Consider the following 17,419-nt stretch of genomic DNA (forward strand, 5'->3'; position numbering starts at 1 on the left):
CTTTTACAAAACATCACAAAACATTCTCAATTCTCATCAATTATTTACTTTTCATTTTTATAATAAAAATTTATTTTGCTCGCGAGATTACCCGATATTTCATGAGCGTCCCAATTTAATTTTGTATTAATTGTTTTAAATGTGGTATTGTTTATTAGTTGTTTGATATAAAGCTTATTTTTGTATTCAACCTTAGTATCTCTAATAAATATTCTAATTGGTCTTTTTATATTACAAAAATTAATATTTTTTCGAAATTTTATAATGACTTTTTGTTACGTTTATGATTATTTTCCCAGTATACCAAAACATGTGTTTTTCTAACTTGACAACCGACATTTAGTTTTAACCTATATCAGAAATGTCCAAAACACGTTCTTTTAGTTCTGCCTGCTGTCAAAGTTAATAACAAAATAACAAAGTTATTAACCAAAATGGTAAGATTTATTATAATATGGTTTTATTATTATTAATAAAAACATTTTTAGCCGAAACATAAGATTGATAAACAAAAAGCTGTTACTTTCCAACTGGTACACAGAAGTCAACAAGACCCTTTAATAGCAGACGAAGATGCACCCCAAAGAGTACTTTTGCCAATTAAAGGCAAGCAGAAAAATACTGACGACTTGTTTAAAAAGAAACAAAAGGCAGAGTCAATTATAGATGAAGGGGATGATGATGAAGACTTTAGCGATGATATGGAAGAGTCAGATGGCGAAGATCAAGAAAAAGTGAAGGAATTGAAGGTAAAGTTTAAATTACCAACAACGGTGTTCCCATCCGAGGTCGAGGAAGAGGTTGGTATGCTAGGAAAGGCAGCTCCTGTATCAGGTAAATAATGTTTAACTTGTGTAAGTCTAACTGGTTGTACTAGAGCTGCGAATTTTAGATTATTTAACTCATTTAATGTATGTATGTATTCCGTTTTGTATCAGAAATCATGTAAAATGTATACCTTTTCTATTTCAAGCTCTTTTGTTGTTTAATAAACTGATATAAACAGTCTTCAAGAGCTGTTACAAATGACTTTTGCTCATTTGATGAAAAAGCCTAATGAGTAGCATTCTCATTTCTCTCATTCTTCAGATGGTTAAGCAGTTAAAAGTCTTATCAGATACTCCAGCTCCTTAAATTCTATTGTATTGGTTTTTGAATAACACTGATTTTCTGCTAAAATGTCAGCTGTATAACATATTTTATCATATAATATTTTACTCACATTCTTTAATTTCACTTGCACCCTGGCCTTGTTAATAATGAAATTGGTATTGCAATTTGTAGCTCATTGTTATTGTTGTATCTATTTGTAATTCTTTCACTATAATATTATTTTTCGGCTCAATTTTTCCCATGTTTTTTTCATTAAAATATATATTTTAATTTGATAGAAGTATAGTTCCACCTCTCCATAAACACATGAGATTAGTTTATCTTTATAAATGAAGAAGAATAAGGAAACATAAATATGAGATAACAAATACATTTTAAGATATTTTTTACCATAATATCCACATCCCTATTCCAAATACTTCTTTCTATTGTAATAAGATGTAAACATATTTTCAAAATGAACTCCTGTGTAAATAGCATAGACAATTTTGTTTGTTTATAATTAATAACTGTAGAACACATGATTGTATTAAAAATCAGAAAAGTTTTTAGATGTCTCATTTTTGTAAATATGTAATTAATGCTGTTCTATCTTATACAATTTTATTATTTCTAATAAAAAAAATTATAATACATTTTTTAGGTCCCCAGCTCCATTTGGATCCAGATGTAGTAGCTGCTATGGATGAGGACTTTGATTACTCAGATCCTGAAAACCAACTTGAAGACAACTTTATCGAATTAGCTAATGCTGTTGGTTCAGGCCATATGAATGAAGATGATGATGAATATGATGACAATATGTCTGGTTACAACTCTGAAGATCTGGATGAAGTTAATTCTCTTCTAGGGTCTGATGCATCATTTGAAAAAGAAGAAACTAAATCCAGATTTACAAATTACTCAGTTACTAGTTCGGTTATTAGAAGAAATGACCAACTTAGTTTGTTAGATGAGCGGTTTGAAAAGGTTTGTTACATCTAATGTTAAATTAGGTTGGCTAAATAAATAATCCTAAGTGAATTTTGTTTAAAAAACTGAATATTTGTAATGCCTTTTAAAAAAATAAATAACATTGTAAAATGCAAAAACATTTGCTTGATAATTATTTAAATCAGAAATAAGCTGTTTATGGCCTCTAAGTATGAATACTGTCACCTTTGACCATTGGTTTAGTGTTTTGTCTTTTAGGCGGAAAGAAGTAAACTAAAGAGTTTATTTGTCTAATGTAACCATGTATCTGTGAGATTATAAACATCTGGTCATGGTCAATATGATAGAGTAAACTTGTGTATTATTAGTTTTACTTATTGTCAAATACTGGTTTATTCCCGTTCTTTTTATTTACCAAAGTAACTACTTTCTTAATTATATTTGTTTATATGTTTTTATATTGGGAAAAAATCTCCTTTAGAAACATATTAGCATAACTATCTTACACCCAGCTGTTCTTAGTTATTCCTACCTGTTTTACTTCCCACAGAAACACCATATTCAACAACTCTTAATAATAGAAATTCTATGAGCCCTAACAACCATATAGAACAAGCAGATATTTTGCTAATAAAATGCCAATTTACCAAAATTCTTTTATTTCAATTATTTTAAATTGTAAATATGAAATTAATAACATTTGTTATGGTGTATGGAATTATTTTTACAGTTTGATTACTATTTAATTAATTGTTTGATAATCGAAAAATTCTGACAACTAAATATTGGAAGAAGAGGCTTTTAACAAATTAAAATAAAAATTGATAAGGCATAACGCCGTCCTTAGCTTGAATAACCACCTGAACTCTAGGCATTGTATCAACTAGGCTTTGACAGAATTCAGGGGTGAAACTATACCACATTTTTTGCAACTTAGCACATAGTTGTGGCAAAGTACACAGTGGTTATTTCTTAGGCATGTGCTAAAGTGTCTATTGGACTGCTAGAAGGATGTGACAAAACTTTAATATGTTCTCCCATCCATTTTTTAGTAGATTTAGCCTTATGGCTAAAAAATTAAATCTACGGATGGTTATAACTTTGCTGCACTTGGTAAAAACCAACATTCAAGGATATCTTAATATTTGGCTGCATTTACTATGCCTTCAATAAAATGTAAAGTTCCCAACCCTTTGGTCAATATACAACCCCACACCATGATGCCCTGCGGAAACTTTACAGTCCTTTTGAGACAATCCTTATGGAATGCTTCTGTTTTTTTCTGAATCACACGCTTTCGGTAATCTCCCACACAGACATCAAATTTGCTTTCATTGCTATAGACATATTTGTCAAAGTTATGTTTGGTCCACGAAAGTTTTGATTTAGCCCAAATGTAACCATTCCTTTTTGGTTTTTCTTTGGCCTACTCAAATAAATCAAAAACTAGAAAATTTTTATCGCAAAGAAGAATTTATCAAACATACCTTATGAAAAACGAGACCGCTGTTGTGGATATATTTGCGACAGCATTCTCTGGAAACATTCATCAAAGTTGCTTTATTGTACCTAGCAATTACTTCTCATAGTATATTTCTTTCTCCTGAGCTTGATGCACCTGATGGCCTGAGCTTTTGCCATGAACATGAATACTGGAAGTTTCACCATATTTCTTAATTATATTAAACACAGTAGTTGTTGCTACAGTCAATTCACTGGAAATTTCACGCATTGTTTTCTCTTTATGGTACTTATGAATAATAATTTATTTCACTTTTGGATCAGTAGATTTTCCATGTGCTATTATTGTATTTTACTCGTAATAAAACTGACGGTTGTTAATAATTGCATACATCATAAAAATGTTGTTAATTTCATAATTACAATTTAAAAAAATTTAAATTAAAGAATTTCGGTAAATTGGCATTTTATTCGCAAAATAACTGCTTGTTCCAACATATAGTTGTTAGAGCTCATACTATCGATATTAACATCACAGTCTAGAAAAAGATAGTTAATGAAAAATATGTATCGAGGTACTGTCAGGTATACCCTATTTTTTTTATAAACAAAGAACAAAGTCATTTAGAAGTTTATTCATCCAGGTGCATATTTTTCAGTCCTCACAAAGATGGTTTATTCTCATTTCTGGTTTCCTTAGTTTAAGCGGTGTTATTATTATATTATTATAAAATATTATTCTAAAGTTTATTCCTTTTCTTCTTCTCAGCTTTTCCTTTTTTAGGGGTCACTATTATTTACTCTTCGTTGCCACTCATTCACCTAAACGAAGGGCTTTTCAAACTTATTCGTATCTTGACGCTCTTGGGACTTCGCTATTTTTTTGCGACGCCCCTCAACCCAACCCCCAATAATACTTACCAATTTTAGTACTAGTCTAGAAACAGGTTAGTTATAACAAAACACTATTTAAATATTTATATTTTTTTATTAGAAATTAAGAACGAAATCAAAACAGGCACAAAAATGACAAGGGATATTTGCTCATATAACTGGTTGGTTAATGTGAGGGATGTGCTTGCTTTTTTGAGCACAGCTTATGAAACCGGGGCTCCAGCTTGGAAATTGCCACCCTCATTTCATTTTCTAAGTTTATGTTTGACCTGTACTTGTTTTTAATTACTGCAACTGCAGAAAAGCCCGTTTTGCACAAGTACGAAGTCGCAAATGGTAATAAAACCTTTAATGCAGCAGTGCTGATGGCATGATATTCATGAGAAAGTGAGCACCAAAATTCAAACAGTTTGTCCTTGTCGTATTGAAGCTTTAGGCTGGAATCACAGGACAATTCTGTCAGTTGTTTTTCTTTCTCTATTGAAAGTGTCGATGGCGTGGATGACAGAAAAGGGTTTCTGACCCAGTCATATTGCTCCATATCTTCAGAAAAATATTTCTCAAAGTGTTCGCTCAATGATAACATGTGTTGTGTAAACATATTTTTTAAAGAGGGATCAAGGATTTCTCTCGATTTTTCTCGTAGAATACCTTGTAAAGCAAGGAACCCGTCAATTTCTTGATCTACTAATTTTCTCTTCCATAAGAGCAACTTCTTCTGAAACCCAGTAATTTTATCTGCCAATTGCAGGATATGAGTATTGCTTCCCTGCAAAGACTTATTAAGATCATTTAATTTGTTAAATATGTCACAGAGGTATGCTAATTTTATTATAAACTTTGAATTAATAAAGTGCTGCGCATCTTCATGAGATTTTGTATGTAGATACGAGTAAAATTCGTATCTTAATTCGTATACACGTGCGAGTACGTTGCCAATGAGAATTGCAATAATAAATTATAGAGGTGTGCTCGGTCCCCATTTCTTCACAAAGTTTATAGAAAAGTCTTGATTTCACGGGTCGTGTTTTAATGTGGTTCACCACTTTAATAATTCTATCAATCACAACACTTAATTCAGGTGTAACGTTCTTTGCTGCTAAGGCCTCTCTATGTATGACAAAATGTATCCATGTAATCCTCCATACTGTCCAGACATCGCTCGGGATGTCTGGACGGTACACACGCCTACACAGTTGTTCCAGTTAATATTATTTTCAGTCATATATGAGTTTAAAATCTCGAATAAATCAGTAGCTTTACAACTTTCACATATTTTTTCTGCAAAATAACAAATCCTCACATATATTTGTTTCGTGTATGTACCGTACATAACATATCAATTGAGCATCATCATTACATATCAGTCGCCTCGTCCAGTTGAATGGCAAATAAACCTGAAAGTTTCCCCACAATCTGCTCATTCATATCTTCTGCCATGTCGTGAATACGGCGACTAACCGTATTGTTTGAAAGAGGTACATTTTTTATTTCTTTAGCTGCCGATTCTCCAATCATCACTGTTACCATATCAACCGCTGCAGGTACGATCAGTTCATCATCAGTGGACTGATGTTTTAGCTCTCGCAATTTTCTTACAAAAAAGTCTCTTGGCTTACCTTGTAAATGACTGAGTTGATTCCAAATGACATTTTAGGTTATTAGGAAACATACTTTCAGTCGCCAACACTTTGTAACAAACAACACGTTGTGGAAGTTCTACATTACCTTTAGTAACGTAGGTAAATCCAAAACCCAAATATTGGTCGTCATATTTCCAATATTTCGTCTTTTTACTTAAATTAACATTAACTGCCCTCGCCTGATTCTTCACTTCGTTTTCTATTCATATAAGTATCCATTATTGATAGCAAAAAACTCCGCGTGCGTAAAAACAAAACAAAAGCTTGACTAAATCACATAACATGCGCGACAGCAGGGAACACGGGGGGGGGGAGCCGACCGGCGAATGCGCCCGGCGCTCACTCGACTCCAGTGGGATCATTTTCGGATTGAACAATTTTTTTCGGATAATTCAAGGGTGTATCGACTTCGATTTTATATTTTTTATCTGATTTATTTATTAATAAATATATTTTATACTCATTTAAAATCAAATAAATATATTTTCTGTATTAGAAGTCCGCGATGACGCGCGACGCCCCTGGGACAACGCACAGTTTGGGAAGCCCTGACCTAAACCTTTCCTCTCAATTCCTCTGCCACACAGTCCTTCCATCTTCTCCTTCCATAACTTAACAGCTCTATCCTTCGTGCCACATAGTTTTTTTGAGACTATAGTCACCCCGTCCGTTTCCTTGGTCCGGTAAGGAACGACTGATTCCTGACGGGACCATGAATCAGCCCTTCCTGATCCTGTCCCTTCTTGATTTACCAAACATCCACCATAACATTTTCATTTTAGCCACCTCCATGTTCTTTTTCCGAATCTTCTTTAAAGGCCACTTTCCCGATTTTTCGATCACAAAGTACCCCGCTCATTCGCTTCCAGTTAAACTAACCAGTCTATATCCTGTGGGCAATTTCTCGATACGGTGTGCCATTTTCCGTTATGTAGGAACAAAGGTGTTTAAATTCTCCTACTTGTCTTAGTTTTTCTCTTGCCAATTCTATGTCCCCAACCACATATATTCCGTTTTCGATTGCTTACCCTAAGTCCTTCCTCTTCAATAGCGCTTCTGCAATACTCCAATACAACATTTCTTTGCTTTCTTCTACTACGATATCATCAGCAAAGAGCACTGACCAAGGAGCCCCCTCTCTTACTTTTTCTGTCAGTACATCCATAACAAGATTAAACAGGTAGGGACTCAGTGAAAAGCCTTGATGCTAATTAACTGTCACTGGAAAACTTTCGGTCAATCCGACACGAGTCCGTACTTTGGTGTACACTCCCTCATACATCTCCTTCACGAGCCTTCCATACTTCTCAGGAACCCATTTCTCTCTCAAATATCTCTGTCCCCATAGCTCTTGTCTAGAAATTGTGTCATACGCCTTCTCAAAATCTATAAATAAAAAATGTAGCTCTCTTTTCTGTAGCTGTAGCTCCTTCATGGCATAAACAGAAACTGACCTCCTATTGATGTCTCTCTCCTTAATCTTTGCTCTACTTTTCTCTCCCAGATTTTCATTGTGTTCGACATTCTCTTCAGTTTACAGTCCTGAATGTTCCCTTTATCTTTATACAATGATACCATCACACTCTCCATGCATTGGGCATCCTTTTTTTTCTCATGTATCCTACTCATCATTTGCCATAAAATATCAACCCCTTCCTCTCCTTTCCTATTATAAAGTTTATTAATAGTATATTAAATAATAAGTTTAGAACCGAAGTTTTAATAAAACAATATAGATTTTGCATAAGAGAAGTGCAACAAGTGGATAAATTAAATTCTGTATGGAGGGACGTAGTGTCTATGAATATGAGTGACATTGCATTGAGTCTCATTCCTTTAACGTTAGACATTGCATTTGTTGAAAAAAATCTAATCTATTCAAGTATTTCTTCTTCATTCATTTAGTGCTCTGTTGGTCAAATTTTGAATTCGACTGGAAGTAACTTTTTAACAAAGTTCACATGCTCACAGACAATACTAATTGTAATAGTAGTTTTATCAAAATTAATAAATATACACATCCATTTAAATAAGTCTGCAGTAAGTTAATTTGAGCCAAGAATAATGTGCTGTAGGAATTTTTATGTTGTATGTTTCCGATAATAACTCTTTCAAAATATTTCCAAGCTCAGTGAATCAACCATAACTACCATTGAAGCAGTGGCGCACCCAGGGGGGGATTTTGGGGGTTAACCCCCCCCCCCCCCCAGGCCCCTATTCCGACACTGTTACTGACACATTTTAAGGACTTAAAATGGAGGTAACACCATAAAAAAAATTTCGGTGACCAACCAAACCCCCCCCCCCCCAGAGGCAAATTCTAGGTGCGCTACTGCATTGAAGTGATGTTCCTACTGGCGATCATTACACTTAACTAAAGTATTAGTTTGGTCAAAGTTCATCGTGTTTGACACTAAATTCTTCAGGTATTATCTACTAAAAAATAATAATTGTGATGTGGATTATTTCACCACATCATCATCAATATAAGAAATATTTCATATACAAAACTTTTTAGACAATTGTCGAAAATAAAAATCCAACAATGAGTTAAATGAATATGTTTAATTTTTTATTTATTGTTACTTGTAAGAGTAGCAAACATCAAAATGTTGGGGTTGAAGTATAATGTACCCTGAAAATTATGTTTAAATATTGTAAAACGAAGTATGTATGTATTGACTTTAAAAAGCTTTTGAATCTGAAGTAGGCAAGCATCAATACATGTACCTAAAGTAACATGGATAAAAAATGAAATATTGATAAGGCCCTATATGTTTTACATTAACATTTGGTACATAAAAGTTAAATGGTAAAATTAATTATATACCTTTTATAAAGGATTTTTAAATAAAACTTATCTACTTCCGTACCCCTTATCATTCTTTTATTCCTTGGGTGGTTATTATTTTTTTTCCAGTCCAATCAAGTCGAAGTACTGAATTTTTGTTTGCCGGCAGATGTCCTCTTTTGTTTGAATAAGTGCTATCTGATGCCCGGTCGATCAGTTACTTTTCTCATTATCCAATCTATGCTTATAGATTAAATTTCATCTACTGCAAACTCGACATAGGAAGATTAAACCTTGCACATGTGGCGTGTGCCGACTGGATCCGAAGAGGTGGACAGTGGCGGGATTATGCTTTTTATATAATTATCGGCATCGAATAGTTACCGCTGCGCTACTAACAGCGAGGATAAATATGTAAACAAGGCGCTCGGGTCGAATCGGTACGAAAATAAGGATTTGCGCTTAATCTTCGTAACTGGCGCCTACTGTATCATAATAAGGAATAGGGTAGGGGACAGCACGCACTCCTGTTTGACTACAATTTCTAACACTGTTTCATCTGTTATTTCTCCTGAGTGTTCCAGGTTAGCTTTGTATCCTTCATATAAAAGTTAATTATTTTTTTTGGTATACCATATAGTCTTAAGATTTTAAACATATTTACCCCATTTACACGGTCGAAGGCCTTTTCAATGTCGATAGAACTTACATCTATATCTTCTTTCCATTCATTTGCTTTTTCCAAGATAATTCTAAGAGTACAAATGTGGAGAGCTTTGACACTATTAATATTAAAATTATAATAATATAAGTATATTTCGGTTTGTTAGTTTTGATTGAAATTAACAACAGATTTAATAAAAAAGGGAATAACTAAATGTATATACGTGAACTTCATACTAAGTGGCTAACGCCACTAATTTGTGCTCTTCTTTTTTAGATGTTCGTTGGCTATGATGAAAATGAAATAGGGGCTTTAGATTGTGAAGAAATTGAAGGAGACGTATCGGCAGATGATATTTTACAGCGTTGTGTAAACGATTTTCAAAAGTCACAAACTAATGAAGAATCAGAAAAGAAAGATGTAGCGAATAAAATTAAGAAACAACTTGAAATACACCCCGATGAAGAAGAATTTGTAGAAGTTGTTGAACATCCAAAGGAAAAGTGGGACTGTGAGAGTATTCTGAGTACATATTCTAATATTTATAATCATCCAAAGTTGATCTCGGAGCCAAAGGTAATAGCTATATCTAAATACATTACAATAAAAAAAACATCTCAATTTATTCATTTTATCTTTCTCTTTCATCTAGGTATAGATTGTCGTTCTTTCTATACGACTGCAGAATTATGTAATTTCATCATTTTTCGTCTTAATGGATACTTCCACGTTTGACATTCTTTGAGTCCATGATATTCGTAGGATTCTTCTGAACGTAGAACACTAAAATTCAAAGGCGGCCAACTTATTCAGATGGACTTGTTTTAGTGTCCACGCTTCCAAGTCATAAAGAAGAGTAGAGAACACGTAACATCGAAGCATTCTCAGGCGTAGTTCTAACCTTATATCCCTACAACAAAGAAACTTTTTAAGTTTGATGAATGATGCACGTGCTATTTCAATGCGTGTCCTAATTTCTTTGGTTTGGTCTACATCTGATGTTATCCATGTTCCTAAGTATTTATAGTTATTAACACTCTCAATTGCAGTATCTTCAATAGTAAGTTGGATATTTGCATGTGCAGATTTAGTCATGATCATGCATTTAGTTTTCTTTAAATTTATCTTCAGTCCGTACTCATGATAGCGTTCATTAAGGCGTTGCATTACGTTCTGTAAATCATTGTTGTTATCCGTCATTATTATTGTATCGTCTGCACAACGTAAGTTATTCAAAACTTCTCCACTGATAGATATACCTTCTATTGAGTCTGAGAGCACTTTTTGAAATATCGCTTCACTGTAGACATTGAAAAGTAGTGGGGACAGCACGCAACCCTGGCGGACTCCTCTCTGTAGTTTGATATTTTGGGTGTACTGGTTGTCAACTCTTACCTTGGCAGTTTGATTCCAATATAAATTAGATATAATTTTCATATCACGACTGTCAATATTTTTGCTTTTTAATATATCTACAAGCTTTTTATGTTGAACCTTATCAAATGCCTTTTAAAAGTCTACAAAACATAAGTACATGTCCTGATTCATGTCCACGCATCTCTGAGCCAGCACATTCAAGCCGAACAAAGCATCTCTTGTACTCATACCATTTCTAAAGCCAAATTGTGTGCACTAATTTCATATTCAAGAGTTTTAACAATTCTGCTGTGAATTATTTTCAAAAATGTTTTAAGTGTGTGACTCATTAAAGCTATTGTTCTGTGATCTGAGCAAGTTGTTGCACTTGGCTTTTTGGGAATTGCTACAAATGTCGATTGCAGCCATTGTCTGGGGATTGTGGCAGTCTAAATAGTTGTTGGATGTAATTGGTCCAGTGACATAATCTCTCCTTCATATCAGTAATAATATCCCTTTATCATTTTTAAGTATATTCGTTCTTGTGCGTTTTCTAGAACCTGTCACTTCTTTGATTTTTTTGTGTAAATTAAAGCTATCATACTTTTTTTTTCCAGATCTTCTATTTCCTTGCATCTGTCGGAGAACCACCTCTCTTTTGCCTCTCGAATTTTCTTTCTGATGTTTTTCTGAATTTCTTTGTATTTATTCAGGTCCTTTGCTTTATGTTTTCTTCGTTCTTCAATAAGTTCAAGAAGTTCTACTGTCATCTGAGGTTTTGTTTTTTCTCCAAGTGGTTTGAGGGTTTCTTTTCCAACTGACATAAGGACATGTTGAATTTTTCCCCATTTTTGGTCAATAGTTAGAGTTTCCGCATTATCTTCTTTGACTTTCCTTAAGTTCTCGTTTATTTTAAATTTCGTTTCCGCATATGTGTTGTCTTGTTTGAGACGTCTTGTATCCATGATTTTCTTGGTGCTAGCGCTGTTGACCTTCTTTAGTTTCACTCTCATCCACAAAACAACCGGTTGTGATCGGAGGATATGTCCGCTCCTGGATAAGTTTTAGATGATATTATAGAATTTCTATATCTTCTGTTGACGATAATATAACCTATTTGATTTCTGACTATTTTGTTGTTATTGTCAGCTGGTGACCTCCATGTATATAGTCTACGTTTAGGAAGTTTGAACAAGGTATTTGTAATTATGAGTGCCTCATTGACACAGAAATCGACAAGGCTATCGCCACGTTCATTCCTCTCCGAGTCCATATCGCGCCACGCAATTCTCCACTTCTCCTTGGCCCACTTTAGCATTAAAATCGCCCATTATAATATTTATATCTTGTCTTTTAGTTAGCCTATGTATAGGTATATCTATATAAATCTTGTAACAGGTGTAGAAAAGCACAAATAATAATCAAAAGATTATGTAATTCTCTGTATAAAAAAAGTACACTTAATATAGTGAAATCCCCTATAAAAAATTTATATTTCCAAATAAAACAGTATGGGATAAAAAATAATAAAAATCAATGAAATCATGAAATACCACAGTTAATCCTACAAGGGAAGATCGAAGGTAGGAGAGGAGCCGGCCGCAAACAATTATCCTGGTTAAGGAATATTAAAGAATGGACAGGAATACACAATACAGGCAAGCTGTGTCACGCCGCCAAGAACAGAATTCTAGTAATGAGATAGTCTCCTACGCACTTTGGTGTATGGCATGTTAAGAAGAAGAAGAAGGGATAAAAAAATAGCAAAGTTTTACATGTTTATAAAAAGCAAAAGATGTAAAATGAATGTTTAGCTAATAGAATTAACTATTAATCATGATTAAACTTAAGAGACTGTACAAAGTGCAAAGAAAATATCTATTGAGTATTATATAAGTGATTGCGTCCAGCTTCATAGTCGCTAATAAAAACTTAAAACTCAAATAAAGAAGATAGAAAATACTTCTTTACTGCATAAATATTACTCATTCTGAAGTCCAAAGAAGGTTCACAAATGGCTATTTCAGTAATCGAATTAGCGTAGTCTGAAATGTAATGAGAATTCGTTAGTTTACCAGTCGAAATTAAGATTGTTGGCTGCGATTTGGTAGGTTACCAGTTAAAATTAAGAAAGTTGGTGAAAATTCGTGAAGCTCCGATCGAAATTAAAATAGTTGGCGGTAAAACTTTGCAGAAAAGCGGTCAAAATTAAAAACATAGGCGGTGAAAATTCGTAGAGCACCAGTCGAAGTTAGAACTGTTGTTGGCGAAAATTGCAGAGTACCAGACGAAATTAAGACCCAGAAGAAACAAGAAATACAAAAATAAAAGATATTATATTTAAGATAAAAATTTAGGTATTATATTGGCGAAAAAATGTACCTAACTTGAACTGATTGTTTTCGTGATTACAGTCCACAAAGGTTGAATTCAAACCGGAGTAGCCGGAAGATAAAGTATTTAGAGTATTTCAAAATAAATATCTAGGACTAAAGTATTTTTTATTACTATAGAAATTTGTAAAATAGTCATAAAAATAATATCGGAGGAAGGACTGTAGAGAAGTAGGCGAATACTGGATGTCACACGAAATAAGAAATATAAGAAGAAAATAAGTAAATTGTACTGACTACTTTTTTATAGTTCCTCCTAAATCTTCAGTTCTATATTTTCCGGTGCAACTGACGCTGCCTTGTTCCTGTTCCTTGTTTGTTTTGTTTATTTGTACAAGAAGGTAATGGGTGGAAGAGTAGCGCTTGGCAGAAAGAGGCTAATTACACCTGGATTTGATTTGATAGTGGAAGTCGACGTAGTAGGCAACTCGTTTGACAGTAGCAGTTAAGTAATCTCTTAACTCGCACACTACTAGTTTTTTCGCTTCGCCACAGCTTCGGCACATACTATTCCACCACTGGGTAGAGGTAGATTTTCCTGTGGTTATCATCCTTTTGGCCGGCCAATTAAGGCAAGCTTCCTTATGGGTAAGCACTTCCTCATCAACCACCAACTTATCGGTAAGGTATATACTGGTCAAATGTCAACGAGCTAGTATTTTCTTGACTCCTGGAGCAGCCCTGGACAATAGTCCAGTTATAAAGGCATTTACCCGCCCACAAAACACTCTACACTCTGTCAATAGAGATTGAGAATCCACAAAACACTCTACACTCTGTCAGTAGAGATTAACGTATGCCAGAGCTTTATTTACTATATTTGATTATCGTTACATTTCTTTTATTAAACACTCAGGTTTTTCTTGAAAATGTGGCGTTGTGTCGGTCTTTTTTTCTGCCTGCGATGACTTTTGGACCAAATTTCCTAGAATCTTAAAAGTCTTCTTCTCTCATAATATCCATTTTTTAAAATCTTCTTCTCTCATAATATCCGTTTTCATACTTCTTCCATTTTTTTCTATGAATACACCAAAGCTCAACAGAGTTACAGAGTTGGACCCTTTAGAATTCAGTCGCACATTTCAATATTCAGTCAGTTGTTTTGTTTTGGGATGTAAATACTCCTCCTTAATCCGTTATCCATAAGGATATGGTGACGTCATGGTGTTTGATTGTTTGTGATTGACCATTCAACACTATATTCATATGTTTTGAAGGGAGAATTCTGTGAATTCTTTAATTTGATTAGACCAACGTGAAGGAGATCTGTCTCTTGATCTTATGCTCTCACTATACCTTAGACGATCAGTCTTTATGCACTATTTCGTTCTAGTGATATGTTTAAAGTACCTCAGAACATTTCTGTTTATTTTTATAATGTATCTGATATTAATATTTCGTTGTTGAAGTACAGACTCATTTGTACGATGTGCTGTCCATGAAATTCGTAATATCCTTCAGTATACCCACATCTCAAATGCGTTGATTCTGTTTGTGTCAGCGTTCTTATGGTCCACGTTTCAGAGGTGTATGTTGCAGGGAATATCAGTGCACATCAATGCAAGGTTTCGTGGCTTTCCAGATTTTCGTCAGTTTTGCTGTTGCTTACCTCTAGCCATTGTTAGTTGTCTTATTGCTTCTTTACACCCGCCATTATTTGTTATTATCGATCCTAGGTAGTTAAAGTTTCCCACTACTTCGTATCCCGCTATGCTTATGACTTCTGCTTGATTATTTCTAGCTCAATTAATTAACTAACATTTGTTTGTTTCCATTGATTGTTAGCCCGTATTGTCGACTTGTTGAATTTCTGCCTGATCTGTTCTAGTTTTTTCTGAAATGTAGCTAATATCAGGGTGTCTGCGTATCTTTTAATTTTACGCCCTCGCTTTGCTATTCTTGAATCCCAGTCATCGAAAAGTGTTCGAATGGTATAACATAAATACATGGGGGTCAAATTTGTCTTCTTTTTATCTGTTTTTCTTATATTTTGTGGCCCTCTGTTTTCAGAATCCCTTCAATTATTATATTGACCTTGTCACCCTCTAGAATTTGGTCTATTTTGTGGTCTTTTGTTTTCAAAATTCCTTCTGTTGTCATACCGACGTTCTGCTATGAGTAGCAATGAGTAGTGCTGCCCATTACATTTTGTACACTTATGAGAGGAATAATATGGTATTCCACTTTTGTGTAGTAGTCATCTATCGCCCCATTGCTTTTCCTTTAAAATTATGTTTCTTTCTCGTACTTACAGACTTAAAAACTTAATTTTGAACCGTTTATGTTCTTCATGGCATACCACACAGGTTATTATCTTCTTTGCCTGTTGTCTATGGTCTGCCCCTGTCATTTCAGTTTCCAACATATCTAATGTTTGGAACCTTCTTTGCAGGAATTCCTATGTTGACTTATATATTGGAATGTCCTTGCTATCTTGAATTGATGTTTCATATAGTCTCCTGGTTTCCGGGTCCCACTTTAACATGCTTATCCTTGCTATGAGAGGCCTCCAGGACTCTGTCAATAATCGTTTCTAAACATTCGTGGAGACTGTCGTGTAATGTTTTCAGTACCTTTGCTGATGCTTCTTTTATCTTTGCAACCAGAAGTATCTTGTCTACTAATTTAAATAAATTTATCCGGTTCGAAGGACCAATGTTTAAAATCGATGTATAAATTTGAATATAGTTGCGAATGCTCTTATGTCCTAACTTCTCAATCGACGATGTGGAAAAATACGAAGTCATGAAATAAAAATTTATTGTTAACTAATAAATAATTATGCACCCATTAACGATCTTTATTAAGTGAATATTTTAATTAGACTACACATTACAAGGATTTCAACCCCAATTTAGAAGCTCACAAATAAAACGTCAATTCGTAAAAAAGTCATTGTATTGCACTTTGTAACTTATACCTTTGAACCTAGACGCTTACACAAATACAATTTGAACTAGGAAGTATTGCAATAGAATTTAGCAATTGATATAGATATCTATTACAATTATATACAGTGAAACTAGGAAGTTAAGATAAGAGATGTGAGATTACAAGTTAGGGATTTAATTTGTGATTGAACATCCCTATTTTCAAATTTCATATTTTTCTTGCCGTTCAATACTCAGTAGGGTATGATTATGACATCAATACACGATGTGTCAAATTAGGGTTCCTTCTCTTCTTTTTTCTAATTTTTTTTCAAATTTCAAACATCTGGTCCTTATATACTTCGTTGTATGGGTTTGTTTTTATAGAATTTTGTTTTCTTTCTTCTATTTCATGTGTCTAGCCCTGTGATTACCTTAGACATGGATGCATGTAAAAAAGTTTAAAATATAGGGTAAAAAGTTTTTTTCTCTTCTTCGCCAAGTCTATTATTTGGTTTTCAGTTGAAATATTTTTTCAGATTTTTCCTGGTTTTCATTACATTTGGTTCTAAGATATACATTATACTACCATTTCTGAAAATTGCTTTTCAGATCCTTCGATTGCTTTGACCCATCGAGACTTACCTATATAGGTTACACAAATTTTTAACTTTAAATATTATTTAGTTTATGTAAATTCTATGTATTAAATTTATTTATTTTACAGACAGGAAAAATTAAAATAAACAAGAAGACTGGTATTCCCAGCAACGTTTTCAATACAAGCACATTAACATCTAAGGCTCTGAATAAACTTAATGAAGAAAATGACAGATTAGACTCAAAAACACCATTGGATCAACACACCGTTTCGCAACTGTCCCTATATTCAATGCGTTCCAAAAACGAAACGCCAGAAGAAAGAAAAGAAAGAAAGCAAAAACTGAAAGAATATAGGCGGGAAAGACGGGAAGAAAAGAAATTAAATAGTGAAGCGTTTAAAGAAGAAACCAAGCGACAGGTTAAGATAGCAATTAATAATAGAAATAATGTACAGGGAAATAAAATTTTATAAGTAAAGAATTTTTATTTTTTACTCGCAATAATTGATTTATTTGTTATTTGTCGTTGGACCGCATATTGTCAGTAAGATAAAGTGCGATGGCTTAACTTGCACAGCGGCTAACTCCGTTTTTTAAAACTTTACAGGATCACAAAAAAACTTCTTAAAAAAATTAATACTTACAATATCAATATTCCAAAAATCTATTTGTTGCCTATTTATTTTGCACTTTGAAGTT

General features: G+C 33.7%; 1 protein-coding gene across 1 annotated transcript; it reads left to right on the forward strand.

The window, feature by feature from the left end:
• The first annotated feature begins 281 nt into the window (after nt 1-281).
• LTV1 (LTV1 ribosome biogenesis factor) lies at nt 282-17,201 on the forward strand. The gene is made up of 5 exons (XM_072520626.1): nt 282-437; nt 489-834; nt 1,757-2,082; nt 9,776-10,075; nt 16,846-17,201. The coding sequence occupies exons 1-5, from the start codon at nt 435-437 to the stop codon at nt 17,191-17,193; spliced, it is 1,323 nt and encodes a 440-aa protein (XP_072376727.1). The 5' UTR covers nt 282-434; the 3' UTR covers nt 17,194-17,201.
• Nucleotides 17,202-17,419: the final 218 nt, after the last annotated feature.

The sequence above is a fragment of the Diabrotica undecimpunctata genome, chromosome 1 (genome assembly GCF_040954645.1).
Source record: "Diabrotica undecimpunctata isolate CICGRU chromosome 1, icDiaUnde3, whole genome shotgun sequence".
Taxonomy (NCBI): Eukaryota; Metazoa; Arthropoda; class Insecta; order Coleoptera; family Chrysomelidae; genus Diabrotica; species Diabrotica undecimpunctata.